A 26,612-nucleotide genomic window follows, 5' to 3' on the forward strand; every position below is an offset into this window, starting at 1 on the left:
TGGCAATCTTACCGCGAAAGTTGATCCCCGTGCTAACTCTACGTAAGGCATTACTTAGTCTCCAGAACTTAACACATTGTAAGGTCATGGAATGGAAAAAGGATGGCTAGTGGGCAGCTCAGAGTGACAAATTGCCCGACAGTTAGCCCAGGTTCCTCATTCGAGTCTTAAATAGTGGCAAAGAAGCTCACTCGAAGTAGCATCAGTGAACAAGCAGGGACCACCCTCTGGGTATCTTTGCTGCAATGCCTACATAACAAGATAACCCAGCGAAATACACCCATATATTGAGAGATTTCCAGCATGAACCTTGTTGCAAAATCATGCCAAAAGAATCAGTGCATCAAGTTTTCATTGCACCATACTCCGGATACATCTAGGCTCTTGAAAGCAACAATAAAGCTCCAATGCATTGGTGCAGCACCCCAACACAATCCGTTCGAGAGTTCAGAAGGATAGATGACAAAGAAAAAGAAACGAACAAACTCACGGAATGACCTCATTGCTCACCATTTTCACATTAGAGCACTGGAGTTAAGAGCTCCAACTGTCAGGTTACAAAGGCAAAAGTCAGATATGTTTGACATGCAAAATATGACAAAATGGCCACACCTTTTCAATTTGAGGATGTACATAATAAACCCATAGGCAAAGATGCAGGATCAAGCTCTAAATAGCCTCTCAACTTTCCACCCCTTTCCTCTGTTAAATGGAATGCTGGAATCTGATGGGAGAATCTAAGCAATTGGCTTCGTGGTATCTCCTGTGTAGAACCAAGTTTTCTAAAAACAGTTCTATAACCATCCACTTTCCCCAAAACCTCTACTCTGAATCTCTCTCCTGTATTCACAAGGACTTGCACAATTTCAAATTCACCTCCAACCAAGTCAGCAAGTGACAAACCCAGTCTCCAGCTTTTGTAAATGGCCCATATCTCATCTTCCCTTGGGTAAATGTTGAACCTACCTCTTCTGGCGGTAGGCTCAGGATGTATAAGATGGGAGAAAGTTTTCGCTGTGGTAAAGTCCCCAGAGGACCTAGTTAGCTTAAAAGTGCCACAGCCAACAGGTAGTCCTTCTTCAGACCACCGAATCTCCTCCTCTGCCACAGGGCAAGCTTCAAGCCACTGAGCCCGCACATGGAAAGGTGCATCATCAACTTTCTCTATCTTAGCATAATACTTCGGAAAACCATCTTCATCGCTGTACAGTGCCCAACATTGACCCCGCTGAAACTTATCTGCAGATCTATCCGTCTCAAAATTATGAAATTCCGAATCAGGCAAGTGGTAAATATCTCCACCTTCACCAGGAGAAGAGGAACCTTCTGAGTCGCTTTTGACTTCGTTTTCAACCTGATGTTTTGGCCCATTTGCTGTGTTACATCCTTTATCCCCAGAAGCACCACTAAAATTGACACGATCTGAATTGCTATCTTTCTTGGCACTAGATTGATTTTCATCCACTAGAATTGGTTTCTTGGCACTAGATAGACTTTCATCCACTAGAATTGGTTTCTTGGCACAGACTCCATTCACTCTCCTAGAAGAATAAATTTTTACCTCATCACTCCCTGTCTCTTGCCTATTCTTCTCAATTGGTTCTTTCTTTCCGGGAGTCTTGGAGTTGCAGTGCTCAGTTGAGTGAATCTTTTCTTCAAATGATGATTTAGAACACATCTGCCCATCTTTATCAGCGAAATCTTGAACCTTCTCTTTAAAACCTCTGTATGGTTCAAATTCCTCCAGTCCAAGAGGCATAGAAGCAGGATCCAGTTCAAAACATCCTTCAGGAATATCTTTACTTTCCTCTCCAGTCATTCTATATGAAGGAATCTTGTGCGAAAATCTGAGGAGTTCCTTTGAGGGTATTTTAGATGATTCTGTCTTAATTGTAATCCTCTGAAACAGACTTACAAATTCTTTCACTTTAACCAAGCAGACAACTTCAACCCCAGTCTCCTTATCAAAATCAGAAATGACTTCCACAATCTCATACTTAAATTTCTTATGCTTTCCAGGATCAGAACTCCAGCTAATGTCCCAATCCTTATACAAAGCCCAAACTTCACCCTTTTTGGGAAAAATTTTGTAGCTACCTCTGGCACCTTTCTCCCATGAAACCACATAAGAAAACATTCCTTGCATTTCACTAGTGTCAGAATCTCCATGCTTAAATATTCCACAAGCAATAGGCAACTCCACCTCATTCCAAGCAGTTTCATCTTCATTTGTAGGGTTGGGCTCCAGCCATGTGAACTGGACCTTGAACTTTGGCAAAAAGACTTTCTTGATGCATGCATAGAATCTAGGCATGCCATCATTAGTATCGTAAAGGGCCCACACCTGATTAGCCTCAAACTTGCTTAGCACTCTATCCTGGTCAAAATCGTAGAATTCTGGCTCCGGGTAGTCCAAAGCTTCATCTGACTCGGCATCAGAGCTCAGTTCAATATGAGAAGTTCCCTCAGCCTCCTCTCTGAATTTTGTACTTTTCCTTGTTCCTACAACTTCTTGTTCATTTAGATTCTTCTCATCATGCTGTGCATGCTCTTTTCCTCTTGGAAGAACTTCTTCACTAGCCATGCTTAATTCCTCTTTATTTTCCATCTTATCTCCAGAACCTGTTGAGCCAGAAGGATGATTCTTGCTTGTACCTGAGTCCCCAGTTGAGGAAGCTCCATTGCTCCTGATACCTGTCTTTGACCTTTTGGAGCTTGAAGGTTCCACCAAATCATCATTGTCACTCCATTCTTCATTATATACAACTTCCTGCTTTTGTCTTGTGGATCTACGTGGATAGCGCAGGCCACTATCAAAATTCTGTGTTGCAGAAAAATCATTCAATTCTGTAGTCTCATCTCCAATGTCTGTGCTAGTAGTCTCACTGCTTTCACTAGATTCGCCTGCTGCCTTCCTTCCTCTCTTTTTATTTACATTTTTTTCTGGTTTTCTTGTACATGCTCCAATATCAGCTGCTTGGACTTTCTTCCCATCTTTCTTGTTAGCATGGTCATCTTCTGCTGCATGACCTGTAGGTACACCATCAGGTTCCATACTTTGTGCTTTCTTTGGGACAGGTACTGGCCCCGTAGTAACTCCAACATTTCCTTGAGGTACCTGAGCAGGTGCATTCCATTGATAAAAAGAGTTATTCCCAGTGGGACCACCTTGGGCATTCATATCATACGCGATGAATGGCTTCATGCAATTTTGGCAGCGCAGAGCTCGATTCAGTATATTTTTGTAGTACTGATACCTAATATTACAAAAAGGACAGGCTGTCCAGAAAGCATCCAAACCTTGTTGCTGTTGTGGGGCTGTGCCAGGGTACTGGCTGGGACTTAAGAATGGGTTGTGGTTTCCTGCTTGGTTAGTAAATTTGTCCTGCATACCAGATCTATCATAAGAATTTCTGTTTGAGGGTGCAGGAGGATGGCTTGCAGCAGCAGTTCTAACACCACTTCTTCTTTTCATGTTATGTTCGGACCTTTTTCTGGGATCCAGAAGCACTCTCTGCGCTTCCCCAATTAGCTTAAAGGCAGCCTCAGCTCCTGGAAATTTGTTTTTATCAGGATGAAGCAGAAGAGCAAGTTTCCGAAACTGCTTTCTTATAGTAGCGTCATCAGCCGTCAATTCTACTTGAAGTACTCCATACCAATCCATTTCATTTCCACCAGCTCTTAGCACTGCTGAACAATGGATGTCACAAACGGAGAGCATCTGAGATATGTTTTCAAGCTCAGGAAACAGCTGTTGGGCCTTACGTGCAATTTTGCGGGCTCCAGTAAAATCCTTGCTCTGCATCTTTTCCTCAGCTAATTCCTTAGCTCGAATTGCCTCTTCTTTGTTGCATTCCATTGCTAATACAGCCTTCAATAAATTTGCCCCTTACCTTCAAGTGAAGAACATGAACACCAATAGTGTCACCCTTCCACCCTTTCCTTTTTTGCTAAACACAACAGCACATTGGTGAAAGAGCAAACATTATCTGTTACCCCCTATCAAGGTTTTAGGAACACTGGACACAAATGTAGATTCTGTGAATTTAAGAAAAAAAAGAAAAAATAATTATATTAGTAACTCAAGTGCTTCAATCAAGTAATAAATTTTTTAGTACCAGCTGAAGTCGAGAACTCGAGGACTTGACTCAGAGACCAAACTATTTCTTCCAAAAGAACAACAGAATACAAGCACTTCTTTTATTGAATAATGAACTGATTTGGAATCACTTGAGACAATTGGCAATGAATCTCAACAGCTTGGCTAAAAGATTTGAAAAACAAACATTTTAAAATTTGGCCACTAGACAGGCTGGTCCTTTATTATAAGAAAATCGCTGCCTCTTTTAGATGAGATGCTGCTAAATTCAAGAAGAACAGCTTAAAGAACCAGGTAGTCCCAAGGGTAATAGGAAATTATTAGTCCATACATAGGCAGCTAAAAAATCAGCTTCCTCCGAGCCTAAGAAAAAGAGCGTTGTCATCCACTAAAATAACATCCAACAAGGAGTAATTCAAAGTAGTAGTAGTAGTAATAGCAGCAATAATAATGATAATAATAATAATAATAAATAAATAAATAAATAAAATGTGGAGATTATAAAGTCCGTTGAGCTAACAAAGTTGATCACGTACTCAAATGAAAATGTAACGCTTTTCCAATGATAGAACTGCTTTGACGTAATAATAAGTCCAAATTTCAAAATCAAAGATGCCCATCGATTTATGACGATAAAATCGACAGCTTCAGTTACTACAGAAACGTTTCATGGGCTTGCGGATGGAGAAAAAAAATAAAAACAACAAACCTTCAAGTGTGAATAAACCCTAGTCTTTTAACTCAGTTCGTCCACCAAAGAGCCCACGACAGTCAAATAATAGCTAACCTAATCTCACACCGTATCACCGCCCTAAACCACAACGCAAACCAACACGACACAAATCCCTCAAACGTGATTACGGGAAACACGTAGAGTTTTCGAAAGAAGGAAATAGCACTGCAGTCCACTGCAATAGAAACAAAACAGAAGACCAAAGAACAACTCCTACACATGCAAAAGGCTCTGAGACTCTGGGCCCCTTAAACCCTAAACTGAAATTTTGAATTTAAAAAACCCGGAAACATTTGAAAGAGAGCAGATAAATGCAGATATTCAGCAACAGAGAGAAGCGAGAGTCTGCGAGAGCGCAGACAGGGAGACAGAGAGAGAGAGAGAGAGAGACAGAGACAGAGAGAGAGAGAGAAGCCACTTACAGGTTCAGGTCCAGCGAAATGGCGCGGGCTTTTTGAGTGACCAGACGAACGTCGTTTTAAGAGGCGAAAAAATGGGGGAGCCAAAATTCCAGCGCGAACAGTTGAGTCAATGAGGAGAGAGAAAATAAACAAAGGCAAAAAAAGAAAAAAAAAAAAAAAAAAACCAAAAGAAAAGAGCGAGGCGAGGAACCGACTGATGAAGCTCTCTTCCTTTTTCATTAATAAATCCGCAGACTCGGCGACAAGCGCCTATTTGCGAAATATCTAACCGCCTCAAATCGAGTTCCGGTCCTACCTCTCGTTGCCGTCCACTTTATAATCTTTTAACGCACGAGCAGCCACGACTTATCCAATACAAAAAACTATAATCGTATGGAGCATGCCAAACGGTTATTTTGATCGTTTGGGACAAAATAGTTTTTCGCCTCGAGGCCGGCGCGAAACATTGTTGGGCATTTTAACAAACACTTGGTGGGCAAAGTGTTTTCCATGGCTAAAGCAGCAAAATTTATACTGGACATTGCTTACACAAACTTCACGGAAAAAGTGATAACTATTTTGATAAAACACTCCTGGGCATTTTGTCGAACACTTGGTGAACATAGTAACTGCTAAGTGCATTTCCATGCCATCTGCATCAAAATGCTTATTACCTCATGCTCTACTGTGACATAGAAAGCACTTTCAATAAAAAAGTTATTATGGAATAATCGTAAGTTCTTCATGCTCTCTGGGGCATTTTCACAAACAGCTAGATGTTGCTGCTGTAACACAGTCTTACAATAACAAATTAGGATTAAGGGAAAAACACATTTGTTCAGTGAATGAACACGAAGTTGCGAATCAATAGATAGAAATGTAAGCAGAAAAGTTCAAAGTTCAACATACCTTTGAGTCATTGGTAGTGCTTGAAAAGCTTCCTAAGAGTGATACGGACTCAATCAATTGCCTTTCTTGCCTAAAAGGGAGTTATGAGTTTCCCCATGTTTCTTTGGTTTCAAGAGAGGAACATAAGGTTGTTATTTTTTTTAAAAGATGATAGATTAGGGTTTTTGTCATATCTATTTTAATTAGGGAAAGGATTAACCAATATCGTAGCTAATTAGGATATTTTAAGAAAGGTGATTTTTAAATACACCCCCACCCTCTTAGATGTTGTATACAGTGTGTCGATTTTATCTGTCTACTTATAATGTTTAGAAAATATTTAAAAATTTCTTACACAATTAGATAAATTTTTTTTGGATAATTACCTGATTATCTGTTCATAGTTTATTTGCGATAATGGAATGGAAATGGGTCTGGGTGACTTATTCCACATGTTATTATATAAGAGTAATTTAATAATTTTTTGTTTGAGATAATGCATGATTCAAGTGTACGGTTATTATAAGTGTTTTATAATATTATTTTTCATAATTTTGTTAAATGTTAGAATGAGACGGTAAAGATAGAAAAATAACTTACATTTTTTTACCAAGTATGACCTCAAGATAAGTCATGAGGGTGAGCAAATTTTTTTGAAGTTGACGATGCAAAAGATATACAACCAAGTAACAAAAACACGAAACTTGAAAACAACATTAACTATGGAAACTCTGATAATTTCATAACTTAACGTACACAAGTTTCTATTTCTAAATTGATCAACCCATATGAGAAAAGTTTCTAATCAAATACTCGATGATTTTCTATCTGGAATACTTTCCAGGTTCTACAGGTCACTAGATTGAGGATTACTGTAAAAATGTCATGGGCACACTAAATTGAAGGTTTTGCTGATGTAGACTAGGCATGCTCCCTTGATAATAGAAAATCCACTTTTGATTATTATACAATGGTTGGGGGCAATTTAGTCACTTGGAGAAACAAGAAACAAAATGTTGTGACCTGGTCAAGTGTTGAAGCTGAATACTGTACTATGGCACTTGCGGTGAATGAATTATTATTGCTAAGATCCTTCATGACTGAACTCAGGTTCAGGACTATCAAGCCCATGCAACTTCAGTGTGATAATCAATCAGTTATCCACATTGCAACTAATCCAATATTCAGTGAAAGGACCAAACATATCAAAATAGACTACCATTTCATTTGAGAAAAACTTCAAGCTAGGATTATATCCATGCGATATGTACCTTCCAAGAGTCAATTAGCTAATATGTTCACGAAGGCCATTGTTGTAGGACTACTCACATAGACATGCTCCAAGCTGAGAATATTTGATGTTTTCTTACTAGCTTGAGGGGGAGTGTTGAAGAAGAATAAATGGTATTCTATGTAATTATGAGAGTGAGTGGCATAATGAGTAATTAAGTTAGAGATTAAGTGTTCTTTTCCTTTCATATGTATTAGGACATCATTGCCCCACTTATATAAATAAGAAGAGGCTCATTCATGAGCTCACTCCAAACCCTAATCATCTTCCTCTCTCAACTCATCCCCTAGTCTCTTCTCGCCTCTCTTCTCCCTTTTTTCCTTCTTCTCTATTCTTCTTCTTCCTTAACCTAAGCTTCCTCTGGATTAAACTATAGAATCTAACAAATCTGACATGGTATCAAATTAGAGATTGTTGTGTTTTATTAAGTTGCTCTAAAGTTAAGTAAAGAGGCATGTCAGGGGGAGTCTACAACAAGTCATTGAAGGAAGCAAGTGTAGGAAAAATTCCAATAAGGCTCTTGATTAGTTCAGGTTCTTAAGTCATCTTTTCTTTGTGTGTTTAGTTCTCTATAATATCTAGTCTACGTCCCCTTGGTTTTCCTTCAAATTAAGTTTTGATTCCTCTAAAAAAAATCGTTTTTGGTTCATATATGAGGGATGAAAAGTAGTTTTTTTTGTGTGTTTGATGGTTATATGTCTTCAAAAAGTTTTTTAACCATAAATCTTGTATTCAAATGCAACTTCTTCAAGAGACACACAAATAAATAAGGGTGGCAACGAGCCGAGCCGAGTATGATTTAAATATTTCGAACTCGAGCTCGAGTCGAGCCCAGCCTCGAGCCTAAAATTGTTATTGAGCTCGAGCCCAATAATTTTAACCGAGTTTGAGCCGAGCTCGAGCTTCAACATACATTTAAAACATTTCAAAAAATACATATCTAATAAATTGAATATAAAATTATGCATACATTTTGCATAAAATTGGGCATAACCTATGTATATAATATATGTATAAAATTGGGCATAATCTATGTATATAATACTTGTATAAAATTGGGCATAATCTATATACATAATACCTGCATAAAATTGTCTGGCTGGTTTAATAAGAAAATGCAGTTACCTTAGTTTGTTTCAACTTCCTAAATCTTTCTTTTGTTTTAAGAGGACCACTATTATTATTATTTCACTTCTTATGACCACCTTAAATCTCTCATTAAGAATAAGTAACAACAGGCAGATCAACACATGATTACAGTCTTTCATTTTTTCCTTTGTTGAACTTTTGATTTTTCTGGCTGGTTTAATAAGAAAATGCAGTGTTTCAAATTCAAAGAATAATTGTAACAGGTCATCCCTGTTCATGCCAGTCTTTGGGCAAAAACATAAAATAAGAAAGAGAAGGTAAATAGTTTTGGTCTAAGCCCAGGGAGACAAATTGGTCCTTCCAGCTCTGGTCTTGCTTCAACACCGGCAAGATGAGGGTTGCATTCAACTACTCTACTAAATGACAGTAGTAAAAGTCCGTTTAACTACTCGTCCATTTCGTAGGGAGTGAGCCCTAGCCAACGAGAACCACTTCCATTCCACTCAAATCGTGAATCCCAAATTTCCACCACGAACGCAAATCTCAACATTCATCCAACTAAACATATGGACAAAACCATCCCATTAAAAAAAAAGACCCAATTAAAGCACCAACGAGATATACAACTAACCGATCACGATCAAAGAGATTAAAACCAACTTAAACCAAAAACAAATGTGAGACTAGAGAGCGGTGGGGACAAAGAAAGAGTGAGCACCAGGCGTTTCCAGACAGCGGGAAGGTAGAAGAGCGCCACTAGAAGGCAAAGAGGCAAAGAGAAACAAAAGCCAAGAAGATCTTGGAATGCTGCTCCTTATTCCTGAGAAAGAACAAGGGTTTATCCTTCTCCCTATAGAATATAGGAATGATGAATAATATTGCCGTGATTATTATTGACGAGGTGTAAACTATTTATAGAATTACACGGAGAGATTATATGTGATTAGGATTCTACAATCTGAGTCTATCTCTAATTCAAACACTAGTTATTTTTATCTTTATCATTATCTTTATATTTATCACTATGTTTATCTCTATTTCTATCATGCCCCTGCAAGATGGAGCTCTGACAGGAGAGTCCAATCTTGATATTCAAAAATAATGTTCTTGGAAGTGGTTTGGAGAGAGCAGTGGCACAGGAGGTGGTTGGTGCGGACGGAATTTTATTGTCAGGTGGTAGAGCAGCGGCATTGGAGGCGGCTGGTGCGGACATAATTTCATCGTCAGGTGGCAGAGCAGTGACACTGGAGGCGGACGGAATTGCATCGATTGGTGGAAAAGCAGTTGCACTGGAGGCGGCTGGTGCGGATGAAATTTCATCGTCAGGTGGTAGAGCAGCGGCACTGGAGGCGGTTGATGTGGACGGAATTTCATCATCAGGTGGCAGAGCATCGGCACTAGAGGCAGTTGGTGCGGACGGAATTGCATCGTCCAATGGAAGAGCAATGACTCTGGAGGCGGCTAGTGCGGATGAAATTTCATCGTTAGGTGGTAGAGCAGCGACACTGGAGGTGGCTGGTGCGGATGGAATTGCATCGTCTGGTAGAAAGACAGTGGCTGGGGCGGACCAGAATCACATTGTCATAATAGGATGAAGAGGTTCTTGATTGAGTTTTTTTATTATTATTATTAAAAAATGCCACATGTGTGAAAGCCCATGTGCGAATTCTCACGTTGCGCATATACGTGAGCAGGACGACACGTCCAATGGGAGGAAATAATTTTCCCCCTTAACTTAAGTCGTCTCGTGCTGCCGAGACGGGTGACGGGGTTGCAGCATCGGAGGCGTGAACAACCGCGACGGCAAGCGGCAGTAGGGTTGACCGATTTCGGTGATAAATCGGCGACAAGAGAAGAGTGAAGGAAGAGCAGGGGAGCGGGGGGTTCTGTGTTGCGCCGGCTGGGTGGTTGTCGGCAGAGCAGACGACGACGGCGTCAGGCGATAGCGGGGCAACGAGGACGTCGGGCGACCGGAGAGTGATTTTCAGAGATAGCGTCGGGAGAGATGATTCTAGAGAGACGAGGGGGGGGGCTCTCGGCGGCGCTGTGGCCATTGAGGCAAACGGCGAGTGGCGAAGGCGTGCGGCTATGATGGGAGGAGAAAAAAAAACAAATTGAGAAGAAGAATACCACTGGTTCGCTATAGCGGTGTGCGGCAACGGTGTGCGACGGCTTGTGGTGATGGCGTACGGCGTCGAGCGGCGACGAGTGGTAGCGGGACCACCAGAGAGGCTCACGGTAATGTCAACGACAGCAAGACTAGAGGAGCTGCAGAGATAGACAGAGAGGGACCAGAGGTCGCTAGAGGCTGAGCTCGGTGTCGGGAGGTCGAGACTCAGGTGGCAGTCGGCGGCGGTGGGGCAGTAATGACTGCGAGGATGGTGGACATCAGAGTTTTTTTTCTTTTCTATATACCTCCAACGAGATTGCACAGAGAAAGGGAAGAGAAAATACCAGGTATTGGTGTCGACAACTTTCTATAAAGATTTCCAGCGACGGCAGACTGGTTCTGATTAATCAATCAGAAGCTTTGATACCATATAGAATGATGAATAATATTGTCGTGATTATTATTGACAATGTGTAAACTATTTATAGAATTACACAGAGAGATTGTAGGTGATTAAGACTCTACAACCTGAGTCTATCTCTAATTCAAACTCTAGTTATCTTTATCTCTATCATTATCTTTATATCTATCACTATGTTCATCTCTATTTCTATCACTCCCGATCCCTAAGTTCATCATCACTGTCATCGTCGTGCCTAGAGATGAGGGGCACGGAGTCCTCATCCCGCTTCACTGGAGACGACGAGGCCCGGCTGCACATGGAAGCCGAGTGCGGCAGCTCTGCCATTGCTGCTGCTGTTATTGCTTTAGCAGCGTCTCCCCCTTCACCAGCTGACCCGTTTGGATGATAAGATTATAAGGACGGCAAGGCCTAGGCTCAAAGATGCAGATTGTCTACGACGAAGGGAAGAAGAAAAGGTGGAGAATGGTATAGTGTCCATAGAGACTTCAGAGGAAGAAATAAAAGATAAAGAAATCACAGACGAAGAAATCAAAGAGTTTGAGACAGAGAGTGAGGAATCGAAGAGGGAGAGGGAGAACGAGGGATATGAATACCAAAATCCCAATTTTTGATGAATTTGGCGGATAGCGATTCTGATCTCTAATCCACGATTTCCGCAAAAAAATTGTGCTGCCATGCCAGAGACGAAATGGAAGAGAGTCCCGTGACGCAACTCTCTTCTCGGTCCCTAGACTCTGACTCTCCCAAATCCTGCCCCACTCGTTCAATTAACAAGTTGGCTCGCGAGTTGTCGAGTCAAACCTTGATTTGGTTGAGCTCGACTCGTTAATTTAAACGAGTTGATCCAAATCTCGAACTCGAGATCCATGTATACTGAATTGAACCGAGCTGAGTTCGAGCGGCTCGTGAGCCAGATCAGTTGGAAGCCACCCCTACAAATAATGATCTATGCAAAGAATTGACAAAAAACTTCTTGAAGACCTCAAGCTTCACTATTGGGTTAAAGTCATTTTGAAAAAGTACCCTTATAAAGAAGAAGCCAAGAACTGGAGACTAGAGTTTAGGTAGTTTGGAAAAATCACAAAACTCCGTATATGTAAGAGAGAAACCTCAAATCTTCAAACTTGTCGTACATGGAGCTTTAGGTCAAAATTGTATTGTCTACATGTTTTACCAATGCATATATATGGTTTAAACATGGTAAAATCACTTAGGATAAAATTTAATCATACTTTCAAATCATACTTAGCAATTTGGCATTGGATTGATCGATCAACTTTTGCCAATGATCAATCAACTAGAAGTGCATAGGCCAAAAATAAAAATCATGATTAATCAATCAAGGGTGATTAGTTGATCAATCAAAACGTGGCTCAATTGTGTTATAATGCATGACCAATCCCCAGTGGATTGATCGATCAATGATGTCCAGGTAATGCAACAATATGAAGAATTATTGATCCTACAAAAGTTTGCCAACTAGGGACATAAAACATGATCGATCATTGACAAGCCATTGATTGATCATACGTGCAGTGCATTGCCAAAAGGGAACTAATTGATCGATCAACTTAACTTGTCAGACCCAATGTAAGAATATTGATCAATTGTACCATCAATAATCTTTTTTCTGATAAAAATATAGCTATCACACTCGATTGATTGATCAATACTTTACATTGATCGATCATGTCAAGTCAACTTTTTGCAAATGAGCAAATAATGATTAGGTGTGGTTTGGGAACTTATAAATACTCCACCAAATGTGATTTTTAGAAGTTAATGAAATTTTATCGACATGCCTACATCATTTAAAACGTTTTTTTCTTGAAAATCTTTCCTAAACTTATTTTAATAGAAAGTGATCCATACTTTTGCAAAATCTTTCTGTCCCTCTCAATCTTTCCTTGTACCTTCAATTAGTTAACTCCATATCATCTTCATTGTGCATCAAAGTTGGAAGCTTGGTAAATCAAGGGAGAAGGCTGTCTCTCCAAGTTCATAAAGGGTGTAAGCTTTCTATTCTTTTCTATTCTTGATAGGTTCATCTAAAACCTTTTGAATCTAGATAGAAAGGTTTGCTAGAGCTAAAATCTAGCCAAATCTTCAGGGAGATTTATTATAATCATGTATTTGAGCATACACATAGCTTAAAAGAGAGTGAAAATGTCTTTTGTTTTTGTAAAATTCTAGTTAATAGAGTTAATATTAGTAGAATTTCCCAAACACAGGTTCTTGGGTGGTGAATACCTATAGGAGAACATCAATAACAAAATATTTAGTGTTATTTGTGGTGAGTGCTTATTTTTCAATTACTTGCAAACTTTTAATTTATGCTTTTAATTGTAAAAACTCAATTCATGGCTAAAAATTGGTATCAGAGCAGACATAAGTATATTTGGAATCAAAATCTTTTTTTTCTATCTTCTCCTTTTCCATGTCAGATCTATACCTACTCTGATACCATGTTGTTTTTAAGGTTTTCTTGTTATCTTTACAAAGGGTTAAGAAAAGAAGGAAGAGAAAAGTGGAAATGGGAGAAGGAAGAAATCCTGATTCGTGGGGAGAGAGGAAGAGAAGGAAGGAAACAAAGAAGAGATGCTAAAATTGAATGCTCTAACCTATGGCCCCATGCCTTTATTTATAATTGAAATGTGAAAATTACAATGTCAATAATAATCCTAGGGCTACACCTCTTAAGAGAAAAAAAGACATAAAAAGACACACTACTTTGTATAATTATGAACTTATGCCACCTCTTATTGGATAAGCCAATACCAACTATCATGATTAATTTTGACAATCATGCCACTATAATGAAAGTAAAATTTAAAAATCATAATTCAAAGACGCATATCGAGTTTTGATATAAAATTCATAGGAAACTCACATCCACTGAAGTTATAACCTTGATTTATCTTAAATTAGTGGAGAACTTGGTTGATTTGATTAGAGGTAGGTTTGTCAACATGATAAGTAGAGGGGTGGAAATTAAAGCCTACTTCTTGAGTCACTATTAGTGACAACCCAACTTATTTGACTAGATATCCCAAGATGAAGGTTCAATAGAAAAAATAAGTTGATTAAGTGGCTGATAGGTGTACCAAACTAAAGTGAATTTATTTTATGTCACATTTCTTTGAAGTTGGTGTTCAACTGTACTAGATATGAGGTTAGTTTAATACCTTAATAATATTGAGGCTATTATACTAAGATATAAAGTTGTAATATACCATTGGAGATATCATCGATGTGAGTGTGGCTATGTGACTATAATCTAACACATATGAGGGAGTGAACCTCATGTGTGACATGTGGGCGGCTAGGCAGGAAGGTTTTTATGATAATAGCCTCAATATCATGCGATTATAGTTCTAAACCATCAAATTGTGCGGTTACCGTGAAATCGAGCAGTTATATATATATATCTGAACTATTAGATTAGTTGAACAAAAGGTGATAGTTTGGACAGTTAGATCGGTCCATAGATCATGGGGGAGGTTTTTCTTTAGTGGGAAGAGAGCTCTATAAATAAAATTATAAGACGAGAGAGTGAGACATAGAAGAGAAATCAATGTGCTGTGCTCTGAAAGAAAAGAAAATCTTTGTTGAGTTCTCGATAGAAACAAAGAAAAAGACCTCTGTTTTATCCGGTTTGAACAATCAGAAAAAAATACTGCAAAGTTCATGGGCCCATCAATCAAATTCTGATTCCAATGGTTACTATGGTTTTGAGCAGTGTTTTCATTGCACCCCTCTCTCATTTTCCATTACAGCTGAAGCATCCACAGATAAAATCCCTAACTTGTTTACAGTCATCTTCACTTTGTATTCTTTTCCACTATTTAATATCGCATTTTATTGCATTGTTTCTTTGCCTTCTCTGGTGCGTAAAAACATCGTAGATCAAGAATGTCACCAAATCAAATTACGAGAGCTAAGTGGGAATTTCACATTTGCGGGTTGGACTTCACTTTGTTGCTCAGACTGGAGCTTTCGAGTAAAAAAGCAGAGATCCTCCCTTCAGCAAGGAAATCTCTTAAGAAGAAACTCCTTGAGTAATAATGATTGGGACAATATTGTCCTGCACCCAATGCCTTGTTGCCCTGTGGTTTTGTTGTTGTAGGTATCTTACTTCGTTCCCATTATCAGAAAACCTTATCAAAGGTTAAATAGCTTTGATATCTCATTTCATATTTTAACAACTCTAATATTTTACAGACAACATCCATACACGGATGTGTAAGATCCCCGGCTACAAACACCATGACACAGTTTATAACTTGAATCCAACTACAACCAGGCTTTCTTTTCAACCCTTTCTCTACCATCGCCTTCCTGACAATCTCGGCTCCCTTCCACTCGGCACTAGCAGAATATAAATTTGACAAAAGCATATAACCCATTTCATTAGATGGATCAACAGTCAACAGGTCCTCACTCACCTTCTTTCCAAGCCTCAAATCCCCATGCACCGAACAAGCCCCCAGTAAAGCCTTGAATGATAGGCTGGGCCTGCAACCAGTCCAGCCAGAGTAATCCTCAATCACTTTGGTTGCTGCTTCAGTGTACCCACCGCGGCCAAGCATGTCAACCACGCAAGCTACATGATCTTCCTCCCACTTGAGTCCATGAACCCTGTTCATTGACTTTAACAAAGCTATGCCTGTCTCAATTAATCCTGAATGGCTACATGCCATCAACAGGCCAATGAAGGTCAACTTATCTGGTTTCACTCCAGAGCGCAACATATCTTTATGTATGTCAAAAGCTTTTTCAGCCTGGCCATGCAATGCAAATCCAAATATGATTTCATTCCATGACACCACATCCTTGGTCCTTATTTCACTGAAAGCTCTACTTAAGCCATCAACATCACCACATTTAGAGTACATGTTAACCAATGCATTGCCCACATATACATGACAAGGAAGTCCATAATGTATTACACAACCGTGTATCATCCTACCATGTCCTAAGAAGGCTAAGTTAGCACATGCTAAAAGGACTACACCGAATGCAAATTCATCAGGCTGGTGGCAGCTCCTGAACATGTAAGTGAAGAAGGTAAGGGCCGACTCTCCATGACCATTTCTTGCATATCCACCTATCATAGTCGTCCAAGAAACAATGTTGCGCTGAGGTGCCTCCCAAAACAATATGAGAGCTTTACACATGTCACCTATTCTCATATATGCATCAATCATGGTATTCCATGAAACCTGAGTTCGATAAGCCATAGACTCAAAAACCTGAACAGCATCCTCATGGCGACCAAGTTCGATATAGAAGCTCAGTATTGAATTTTTAGTCTCGGTAGCAAGGTCCCAACCACTTTTGATTATACATGCATGCAGAGCACTTCCATGGTTTGGTTCCATGGACTTTGCACAGACGTCCATAAGACTACTAAATGTCCATGAATCACCCCTACAGTTATTATTTTGCATCTGTTTAATGAAATCCATACATAACCCAAATTCTCCATGACGAGAATGTCCAGCAATGAGTATATTCCAGGCAATACAGTTTCGGATAGGCATGTCATCGAACAATTTATGTGCATCATCAAACTCGCCAGATTTAGCATAGGCATGCAACATAGAACACCAAGAAACTTCATTTCGTATACTCATACAATTGAAAATTTTGGCCGCATAAGAAGGACACATACATTTCCCATACAAGTCAATTAGAGAATTGGAGATGGGTAGGGAATGTTGATATCCAGAAGTAACTACGAGAGTATGCAATTTTCTTCCATAATTGAGATTACCAGCATTGGAGCACACACTCAAGGCTGCAGTAAATGTGAAGTCGTCGGGTGTTACACCGGCGAATCTCATGTTGGAGAAGAGAGAGAGAGCTTGTTGTGCGAGGCCCAATTGAGAATAGCTGGTGAGCATGGCATTCCACGCTATAGTATCTCGCTCAAGCATTTCATCAAATATTTTCCTTGCAGCTGCAACCATACCATACCTGGACAGCGCCACAATCTCAGAGGTGCTACGGAACATGTACCGTTGCGACATTGAGGTTCTACCAACTTGGATTCCTTTTGGGTAGGATTACCTGTTGACAACCGTCTTGTTTGACTTCCTCGGAGATACCCCGCTCTCCCATGAGCGACGATGCCGGTGACTTGGGAGTGGCAGATAGATTGTCTGGGAGAGAAAGAGAGTACGAAAAGAAAATACGGCGACGGCTTAAACTCATGTAACACCAGGCGTGAAGGAATGAACCTTGTAAGTGGTCCTGTTCTATCTTCGTCATGCGGGACGAGGAGAACTCGACCTTGGCAAGAGGGTCAACTATCCATTTTTTTTACCATTTGGTTGGTGAGTTTACTATAGGTACTGAATGTAAACTTAAGGTGTTTTTGACAGCTCCTTTGTAATTTAACATGGAAAGCTGTATTTGAAAACTTGATATGCACTTACTTTATTTTCTATTACTTGTACAAGCTTATATGAGCTTACTTTATTTTCTATTACTTGTACAAGCTTATATGAGCTTGAAGGGCATTTATGGAACTTGAAAAAGTGCTCTAGAGGGAATTCCTCTTTCACATCTCTTCTTTTTCCTCTCTTTGTCTCTCATTATTTTTTTTTTCTTTCCTCCTTTCTTCTTCTCAATTTAAGGTATTCTTAAGTGCACCAATCCTTCTTTGTTCACGACGATCCACATGGCATCAGAGTAGAATCATTAGAGGAGGTTTTCTGATTCAAATTCCGGTTTAACAACAAAGTAATTCTCAAGGAACTCAAGTAAAAATGCCTCAGTCATTACTTAGTTTAGTTAAGGTTTAAATCGCAGAGGGGTCATGGATTAAGCTAGGCCTTTAGAGGAGTCTCCAAAACTCAATGATAAGGTGAATTCTTGTGGAGATAATTTATATCATAACTAGAAGTCTTGTTTGTTGTTGGTTGCTTGCTGCAAAGAACGTATTTTTTTCTCTTTGTCCTTATCAAATATATTTTTGAATTATTTGGATTCATGGTGCCTTTTTGTTCATTTGAATTATGATTTTAGGATAAGTAATTTGATTTATGGATTTCAAAAGGTGTTATGTTAGAAGTGACAATTAAGGGAGAAGTGGTTTCTCTCGAATTTGAGTTGTACAGACTAAATATTTCTCCATGGATGTTTTCACAAATATGGAAGAGAAGTTCCATAATAAGGTTGTTTATATGTTGTTAATTTTCAAGACTGCATGAATTTAGCTCATGGAGAAAAAGAGAAAGAAACTCATTAGGAGAAAACAAGAAGAAGAAGGGTTATGGAATTTACTCTCCTTTACCTCCCCCTGAAGTTCTATTTATAGATTTATGAAATTATAATATTATAATAATACCCCTAAACTTACGGTTTAGGGTTTAGGATTTTAACCTTGAAACTTTAACATAATTACAGCAATGCCATCTCTATGAGATGACCCTTTATTTACCATCTTGCCATCAATGTATGTGGGCCTATAGGCCTTCTCCTTGATCTATGGGCCTTGAGCCCATTTTCTATTTCTCTTGGATCCATGGGTCTTCCTTGGTCTTATAGGCTTGGACCCATCTTCTAATACACTTTAATATGTGGGTCTTCCTTGGTCATATGGGTTTGGGCCCTGTCTTCCAACACATGCAAGAGTTTAATCTCTTTAAGATTCTTTGTTGAGGCTTCCTTCTGTCTTACCTTATATGTTTGTGTTGCATGAGACAAGTTGTACGAGCATGAAAGTCTGTCTTGTTTTAGTTTGAGTGATACATAGAGTTTATTGTGCTAGGAAGAAAAACATCACTAAAAGAAGATAAAAAAAAGAATTGAAGACTAGAGTTAAGTCATATAGAACATCTAAAGAACTTTAGCATGTAAATTGATAACCACCAAACACCAATTGTTATGGTATGGAGCTTTAGGGCAAAATGTTTTTCAAAATCATGTAAACAAAGAGCTAAGATTTTTTTTTTTTTTTTTGTCTCTGTTTCTTCTGTGATGAATTTTTTTACAAGTTTGCGATGATGGCAATAGCAGCAGCGAACGAGAATTTTCTTCCCGAAATTCTCAATTCTGGTACCATTGGCGGCGATGACGGGCCACGGTGGCGCTGCTCAGGTCCTCGCAGTGGCAATGACAATGTTGAGGAAGGTCTGCAGCTCTGATTTGCATTGGCAAAGACAACGGCAAGGAAGGTCTGTGGCTCTGATTTCTTCTTGAACAGAGATTTGCGACTCTGATTTCGGAATTTCTTCTTGGCGACTCTGATTTCGGGATTTCACAGAAGAGAAGAAGAGAGGGACGGAGTGGAAGAAATATTTCACGACAGAGATTGAGAAGAAATTATTCACGGCAGAGAGGAAGAAGGGAATTGACAACAAAGAGAGGAAAGAGGATTCATGGCAGAGAGAGACAGAGAGAGACGGGAAGGACGGAAGAAGAAAAAAAAATTATTCTGGACAGTGGTTGAAGACGCTGCTGCTAAGTTTATACGAAAGAGAAGAAGGGAAGGACGGAAGTGGAGAAATTGATTTTCTGGGCAGCGTTGAAGAGTGTTGCGACAGAGAGAGACGTAGAGACAAAGGAAGGTATGTGGCGATACAGGACGAGGAACTCTTTCTTCAGCGACGGAACGAGAGGTCACGTAATGGAATTTCTTCCTGGGGTGGCATAACCTGGCTCTGATACCACTGATACGAAGGAATTTAGGGTCATAAGAGAATAAAAGTAGGAGGAACTGTTTGAGACTGAAATCGTATATTTTTATTGAAATCATTCAGGCTATATATAGCCATACAACTGACAGGGAAAATAACAACTGCAAGACCCATGTAACACACAATAATTAAATAATTGCTAAACAAACATCTTCCATCTTGCCACTACCCTTCGTGGTCTTCATGGTCTGGTGCATGTGACATGGCACATATCATAACACTCCAAGGAAGGACAGGGATGAGAGCTCGACAGAGTAGATGGGGGAGATCATGAGTGTGAAGCCTACTCGGATGCCAGCAATGCACCGACCGAAGAGCAAAACTGGGTAAGACAGAGTCAGACCCATGAGGTCGGAGGACCTGGCCGCTCAAATACTGTGACATAGTTCACTTTTTGTTTTCCTTCCCATATCTCCAGTTATACACTCTACGTCAAAACACTTTAATCCTGCCTCTATAGCATGATTACGAATGACAGAAGGCAAGCTTGCTTTCTCATATGAACAAACCAAAGTTTCATCTAAATAAGCACCACCGTGAGCTTATTAACAATAGGGCATCTCCATTAGTAGAGATACGAACTGGAGGCAAATCCGAGACACGCAGCTGCACCAACAAAGGCTTGAAGACTGTGGAGGAAGACATAGAAGACGAAGATAGGAAAGGCCGCCAGAGACCAATAAAGGATAGCAGTTGTAATCTACCGAGGAAGGGATGAAAAGGAACTTGCACTTCTCACGGAGGGAGTAGCAGCAGAAGAACAAAAATCTAAAACCAAATCTAGCAACTAAAAAAAACATAGATACGGGAAAAGGAAAAAAAGGGGTTTCAACAACTTTGACACTATACTAAGAGTCCTGAAAATCAAAGATCTGATACCATGTTCATTTTCAGGACTCCATGAATTTAACTCATGGAGAAAAAAAAATTCATTGGGAGAAAACAAGAAGAAAGAATTAACTATCCCTTACCCTCCCCCTGAAGCTCTATTTATAGATTTATGAAACTATAATATTACAATAATACCCCTGAACTTAGGGTTTAAGGTTTTAACCCTGGAATTTTAACATAATTACATCAATATCATCTCTATGAGATGACCCTTTATTTACCATCCTGCCATCAATGTATATGGGCCTATGGGCCATCTCCTTGATCTATGGGCCTCGAGCCCATCTTCTATTTCTCTTAGATCCATGGGTCTTCCTTGGTCTTATGGGCTTGGGCCCATCTTCTAATACACTTTGATATGTGGGTCTTCTTTGGTTGTATGAGCTTGGGCCCTGTCTTCGAACACATGTAAGAGTTTAATCTCTTTAAGATTCTTTGTCGAGGCTTCCTTCTGTCTTACCATATATATTCGTGTTGCATGAGACAAGTTGTACAACCATGAAAGTCTGTCTTGTTTTAGTTTGAGTGATACATAGAGTTTATTGTGCTGTGAAGAAAAAAATTACTAAAAGAAGATAAAAAAAAGAATTGAAGACTAGAGTTAAGTCATATAGAATATCTAAAGAACTTTAGCATGTAAGTTGATAACCACAAAATACCGATTGTTAAAGCATGTATATGGTATGGAGCTTTAGGGCAAAATGTTTTTCAAAATCATGTAAACAGAGAGCTAAGATTTTTTTTTGGTTTTGTTTCTTCTGCAATGAAATTTTTTACGAGTCTGCAGTGACAGCAATAACAGCAGCAAACAAGAATTTTCTTCCCAAAATTCTCAATTCTGGTACCGTCGGCGACGATGACGGGCCTCGGTGGTGCAACTCAGGTCTCGGCAGCGGCAACAACAACATTGAGGAAGGTCTGCGGCTCTGATTTGCAGCGGCAACGGTAGCGACGAGGAAGGTCTATGGCTATGATTTCTTCCCGAACAAAGAATTGCGACTCTGATTTCGGAATTTCTTCCCGGTGACAGAGGAAGGTCTGTAGGGACTCTGATTTCGGGATTTCACGGAAGAGAAGAAGAGGGACAAAGTGGAAGAAATATTTCACTATAAAGATAAAGAAGAAATTATTCACGGCAAAGAGGAAGAAGAGAATTGACAACAGAGAGAGGAAAGAGGATTCACAGCAGAGAGAGACAGAGAGAGACGGGAAGGACCGAAGAAGAAAAAAAAATTATTCTTTATAGTGGTAGAAGACGTTGCTGCTGAGTTTATATGGAAGAAAATAAGGGAAGGACAGAAGAGGAGAAATTGATTTTCTGGGCAGGGTTGAAGAGTGTTGCGACAGAGAGAGACGTAGAGACAGAGGAAGGTCTGCGGTGATAGAGGATGAGGAACTCTTTCTTTAGCGACAGAACGAGAGGTCGCGGAATGGAATTTCTTCCTGGGGTGGCATAACCTGGCTCTGATACCACTGATACGAAGGAATTTATGGTCAGAAGAGAATAGAAGTAGTAGGAACTGTATGAGACTGAAATAGTATATTTTTATTGAAATCATTCAGGCTATATATAGCCATACAACTGACAGGGAAAATAACCACCGCAACACCCACATAACACACAATAACTAAACAACTGCTAAACAAACGTCATCCATCTTGCCACTACCCTTCGTGGTCTTTGGCAGAGAGAGACAGAGAGAGACAGGAAGGATGGAAGAAGAAAAATAAATTATTCTTTACATTGGTAGAAGACGTTGTTGCTAAGTTTATACGGAAGAGAATAAGGGAAGGACGGAAGAGGAGAAATTGATTTTCTGGGCAAGGTTGAAGAGCGTTGCGACAAAGAGAGATGTAGAGACAGAGGAAGGTCTGCGGCGACAGAGGACGAGGAACTCTTTCTTTAGCGATGGAACGAGAGGTCGCGGAATAAAATTTCTTCCTGGGGTGGCGTAACCTGGCTCTGATACCACTGATACGAAGGAATTTAGGGTCAAAAGAGAATAGAAGTAGGAGGAACTGTTTGAGACTGAAATAGTATATGTTTATTGAAATCATTCAGGCTATATATAGCCATACAACTGACAGGAAAAATAACAACTGCAACACCCACGTAACACACAATACTAAACAACTGCTAAGCAAACGTCTTCCATCTTGCCACTACCCTTCGTGGTCTTCACGGTCTGGTGCATGTGATGTGGCACATATCATAACACTCCAAGGAAGGACGAGGATGAGAGCTCATCAGAGCAGATGGGGGAGATCATGAGTGCGAAGCCTACTCGGATGCCAGCAACGCACTGACTGAAGAGCAACACTGGGTAAGACGGAGTCAGTCCCATGAGGTCGGAGGACCTGCCCGCTCAAATACTGTGACAAAATTCACTTTTCGTTTTCCTTCCAATATCTCCAATTATACACTCCACGTCAAACCACTTTAATCCTGCCTCTATAGCATGATTATGAATGACAGAAGACAAACTTGCTTTCTCATATGAACAAACCAAAGTTTCATCTAAATAAGCACCACCGTGAGCTTATTAACAATAGGGCATCTCCATTAGTAGAGATGCGAGCTGAAGGCGAGTCTGGGACACGCAACTGCACCAGCAAAGGCTTGAAGACTATGGAGGAAGACCTAGAAGACGAAGATAGGAAAGGCCGCCAGAGACCGATAAAGGATAGTAGTTGTAATCTATCGAGGAAGGGATGAAAAAGGAACTAGCATTTCTCACGGAGGGAGTAGTAGTAGAAGAAAAAAAATCTAAAACCAATTCTATCAACTAAAAAAGAACATAGATACGGAAAAGGGAAAAAAATGGGTTTCAACAATTCTGAAACTATACTAAGAGTCCTGAAAATCAAAAATCTGATACCATGTTTATTTTCAGGACTCCATGAATTTAGCTCATGGAGAAAAAGGGAAAGAAACTCATTGGGAGAAAACAAGAGGAAGAAGGAATTGACTCTCCCTTACCCTCCCCCTGAAGCTCTATTTATAAATTTATGAAACTATAATATTAAAATAATACCCCTGAACTTAGGGTTTAGGGTTTAGGGTTTTAACCAACCATCCTGCCATCAATGTATGTGGGCCTATGGGTCTTCTCCTTGAACTATGAGCCTTGAGCCCATCTTCTATCTCTCTTAGATCCATGGGTCTTCCTTGGTCTTATGGGCTTTGGCCCATCTTCTAATCACTTTGATATGTGGGTCTTCCTTAGTCGTGTGGACTTGGGCCCTGTCTTCCAACACATGTAAGAGTTTAATCTCTTTAAGATTCTTTGTTGAGGCTTCCTTCTGTCTTACTTTATATGTTTGTGTTGCATGAGACAAGTTGTGCGAACATGAAATTCTGTCTTGTTTTAGTTTGTGTGATACATAGAGTTTATTGTGTTGGGAAGAAAAACATCACTAAAAGAAGATGAAAAAAAGAATTGAAGACTAGAGTTAAGTCATATAGAACATCTAAAGAACTTTTGCATGTAAGTTGATAACCACCAAACACCGATAGTTAAAGCATATATATATGGTATGGAGCTTTAGGGCAAAATATTTTTCAAAATCATGTTTAGTCGATGCATACATATGACTAAAACTCGGTAGAACACCTTAGGATAAATTTCATTATGCTTAGAAGCCTAGTTCAAAAAATTGGCAATTGGCATAATTGATCATGATTTGGTAATGAATGATCATACTTTGTGCAAACTGGCAAACAATATGTAGCATGGTCGATCATCCCCACTAGATTGATCAATCAACCAAAACTTTGCAAAAATGAACTATAAAGCATGATCAATCATCCTCATTAGATTGATTGGTCATACCTATCCAACATTGAAAAATATAGGGCATGATCAATCATACCTGTCCAACATTGAAAAATATAGGGCATGATCAATCATACCTATGTATTAATCAATCTGATAGAACCATATCACTAAGGGACATAAAGCATGATCGATCATACCCATTGTATTGATGATCATACTTAGTTTTGAACAGCTAGAGCTTCAATGCATCATCAATCAATCAGGTATGATTGATCGATCAACTTAAGTTTTTTGAAGGCTTGATATTGCATCGATCAATCATACCATCGATTAATAAGCCAAAAGAGTAAAAAAAATATAGCCGTTATGCAGGATTTGATTGGTCATACCTTTTCTTTGATCAATCAATACTTTTTACAAACTTTTAATAATGAGAAAAATGGCTAGTTTGGCTTGGAAATCTATAAATAGGTGCCAAACTCGTAGAGGAATATAACACTGAACTTAACATTAATATACTCAAACTATGGAAAGTATTTTGAGCCTCATTTTCCAATCGTACCCTTTTGAGGAGAAAAATCTCAACATTGCCCAAATAGCTCTTTTCTCTTCCTATGTCTATGCATCAATTGGTTCCATCAAGATCCAACATTCAATACCTCATGCTTAACAAAGCGAAGACTTGGATCTCACTTGGAGAACATCAATAACAATGGGTATTTATCTGCAAATCATGAATTTCCAAGCAAGGGTTCTTGGGCGGTGACTACCATTAAGGGAACATATATAACAAAAAATTTGTGTGCTTATGTGTTAATGTTACAATTCATGCTTAATTTCGTGATTCAAATGAAAGATTAATTAAACATGCTAATAGTTTTTAATTGTGAAATCTCACTTGACCCCCCTCTTGAGAAGCCACTTGGGCCAACACATTTGTGAGAAATAGATGATTTGAGGGCTTAACCAAGAGTTCTCCCTTGGAGGGTCAATCTCAGGGATTTGTTTTGCATCTCTTAACCAAATGTATCTAGTAGATGAGGAAGCTAGCTCCTTTCCTTTCCATGAATGGCACTTGGTTGGTTTCCTTCGATTTTCATTGTTACACAAATTGGAATTAGTCATCTTGTTTAAAATAAAGAAATTTTTGGGGGATTTAGAGGTTGCTACGCACATGAGTTTATTGAAAAACTGATATTGAAAATATTTTTGTTTCGTTTTGATCAATATAAAGTTGCACATGGTCTATGATAGAGATAGGGTTTTTTGGGTTTGGTAGAACAGGTTTGAAATGCTTTGAAAAAGTTTGAGTTCATTTTTAAGTGTTAACTTGAGTCCAAAAAAATTTTACCCCAAATTTTAAGATTTTTTTGACTTCTTATGAGAAAGGCATGTCAACTAAACACTATTAATTTCCAATTTTTGAATAAAATTATGAGGGAAGTGATTTTGTAAAAATATCAGGTAATTGATTATTCATTGCTACAAACTTCATTTCAATGAGTCTTTTTTGTATATAATATCTAAGAAAATGATGTTCAATTTTTATATGCTTGGTTCTACTATGATGCATGGGACTCAAGGATAAATTTATAATACATATGTTACCATAGTAGATGGAAATATAATCAAACTCTAGCTTGTAGTCTTGAGGGTTAGTTTCAACTTGAAGACTTGAGAACAAAAGGGGGCTGTTAACATGTAACTCAACTTCAGCAATTGAGAGGGCCACACAATGATTTTTTTTTTTTTTAAGAACCAAGACACCAAACAATCTCCCAAGAATTGACAGGTGCTAGACGTGTTTTTTCCATTATGAAGACTTCTAGAAAAATCAGAATCTCAATAGCTTGCAAGTCTAAGATTATCAGTCATTGGATTTAAAAGGCCAATTTTTAATGGTTCCCCTTAGGTGCATAAAAATTCTTTACACTGTTGTTAAGTGTGATTGTTTAGGGTCACTTCGGAACCTTGCACATAGGCAAGCAACACATTGGATGTCTAGTCTACTTGTTGTCAAGTAGAACAACCTTCCAATTATTGCTCTACATCGAGTTTGATAAATACTCTTGCCAGTCTCATCCTTGCTTAGTCGTGTTATGGAGCTAAGATGGGCAGGCACACTTCTCTTGTCATCTATGTTGTATTTTTTGAGTAATTCTATAATATATTGTGTTTGGGAAATATAAATTGCTTATTGAC

General features: G+C 39.2%; 2 protein-coding genes across 2 annotated transcripts; both read right to left on the reverse strand.

The window, feature by feature from the left end:
• Positions 1-397: 397 nt before the first annotated feature.
• On the reverse strand, positions 398-5,344 carry LOC137960429 (uncharacterized). The gene is made up of 2 exons (XM_068808059.1): positions 5,255-5,344; positions 398-4,038 (listed from the first exon to the last, which is right to left on the reverse strand). Exon 2 carries the CDS (start codon positions 3,857-3,859, stop codon positions 617-619), a length of 3,243 nt encoding a protein of 1,080 aa, XP_068664160.1. The 5' UTR covers positions 3,860-4,038; positions 5,255-5,344; the 3' UTR covers positions 398-616.
• Positions 5,345-15,183: 9,839 nt separating this feature from the next.
• LOC137959581 (pentatricopeptide repeat-containing protein At2g36980, mitochondrial) lies at positions 15,184-17,087 on the reverse strand. Its single transcript, XM_068806941.1, has one exon. The coding sequence runs from the start codon at positions 17,065-17,067 to the stop codon at positions 15,184-15,186; it is 1,884 nt and encodes a 627-aa protein (XP_068663042.1). The 5' UTR covers positions 17,068-17,087.
• Positions 17,088-26,612: the final 9,525 nt, after the last annotated feature.

Source organism: Aristolochia californica, unplaced genomic scaffold (genome assembly GCF_029961685.1).
Source record: "Aristolochia californica isolate CCGP_79_NKW_82.1479 unplaced genomic scaffold, dmAriCali1.0.hap1 SCAF_3, whole genome shotgun sequence".
NCBI lineage: Eukaryota > Viridiplantae > Streptophyta > Magnoliopsida > Piperales > Aristolochiaceae > Aristolochia > Aristolochia californica.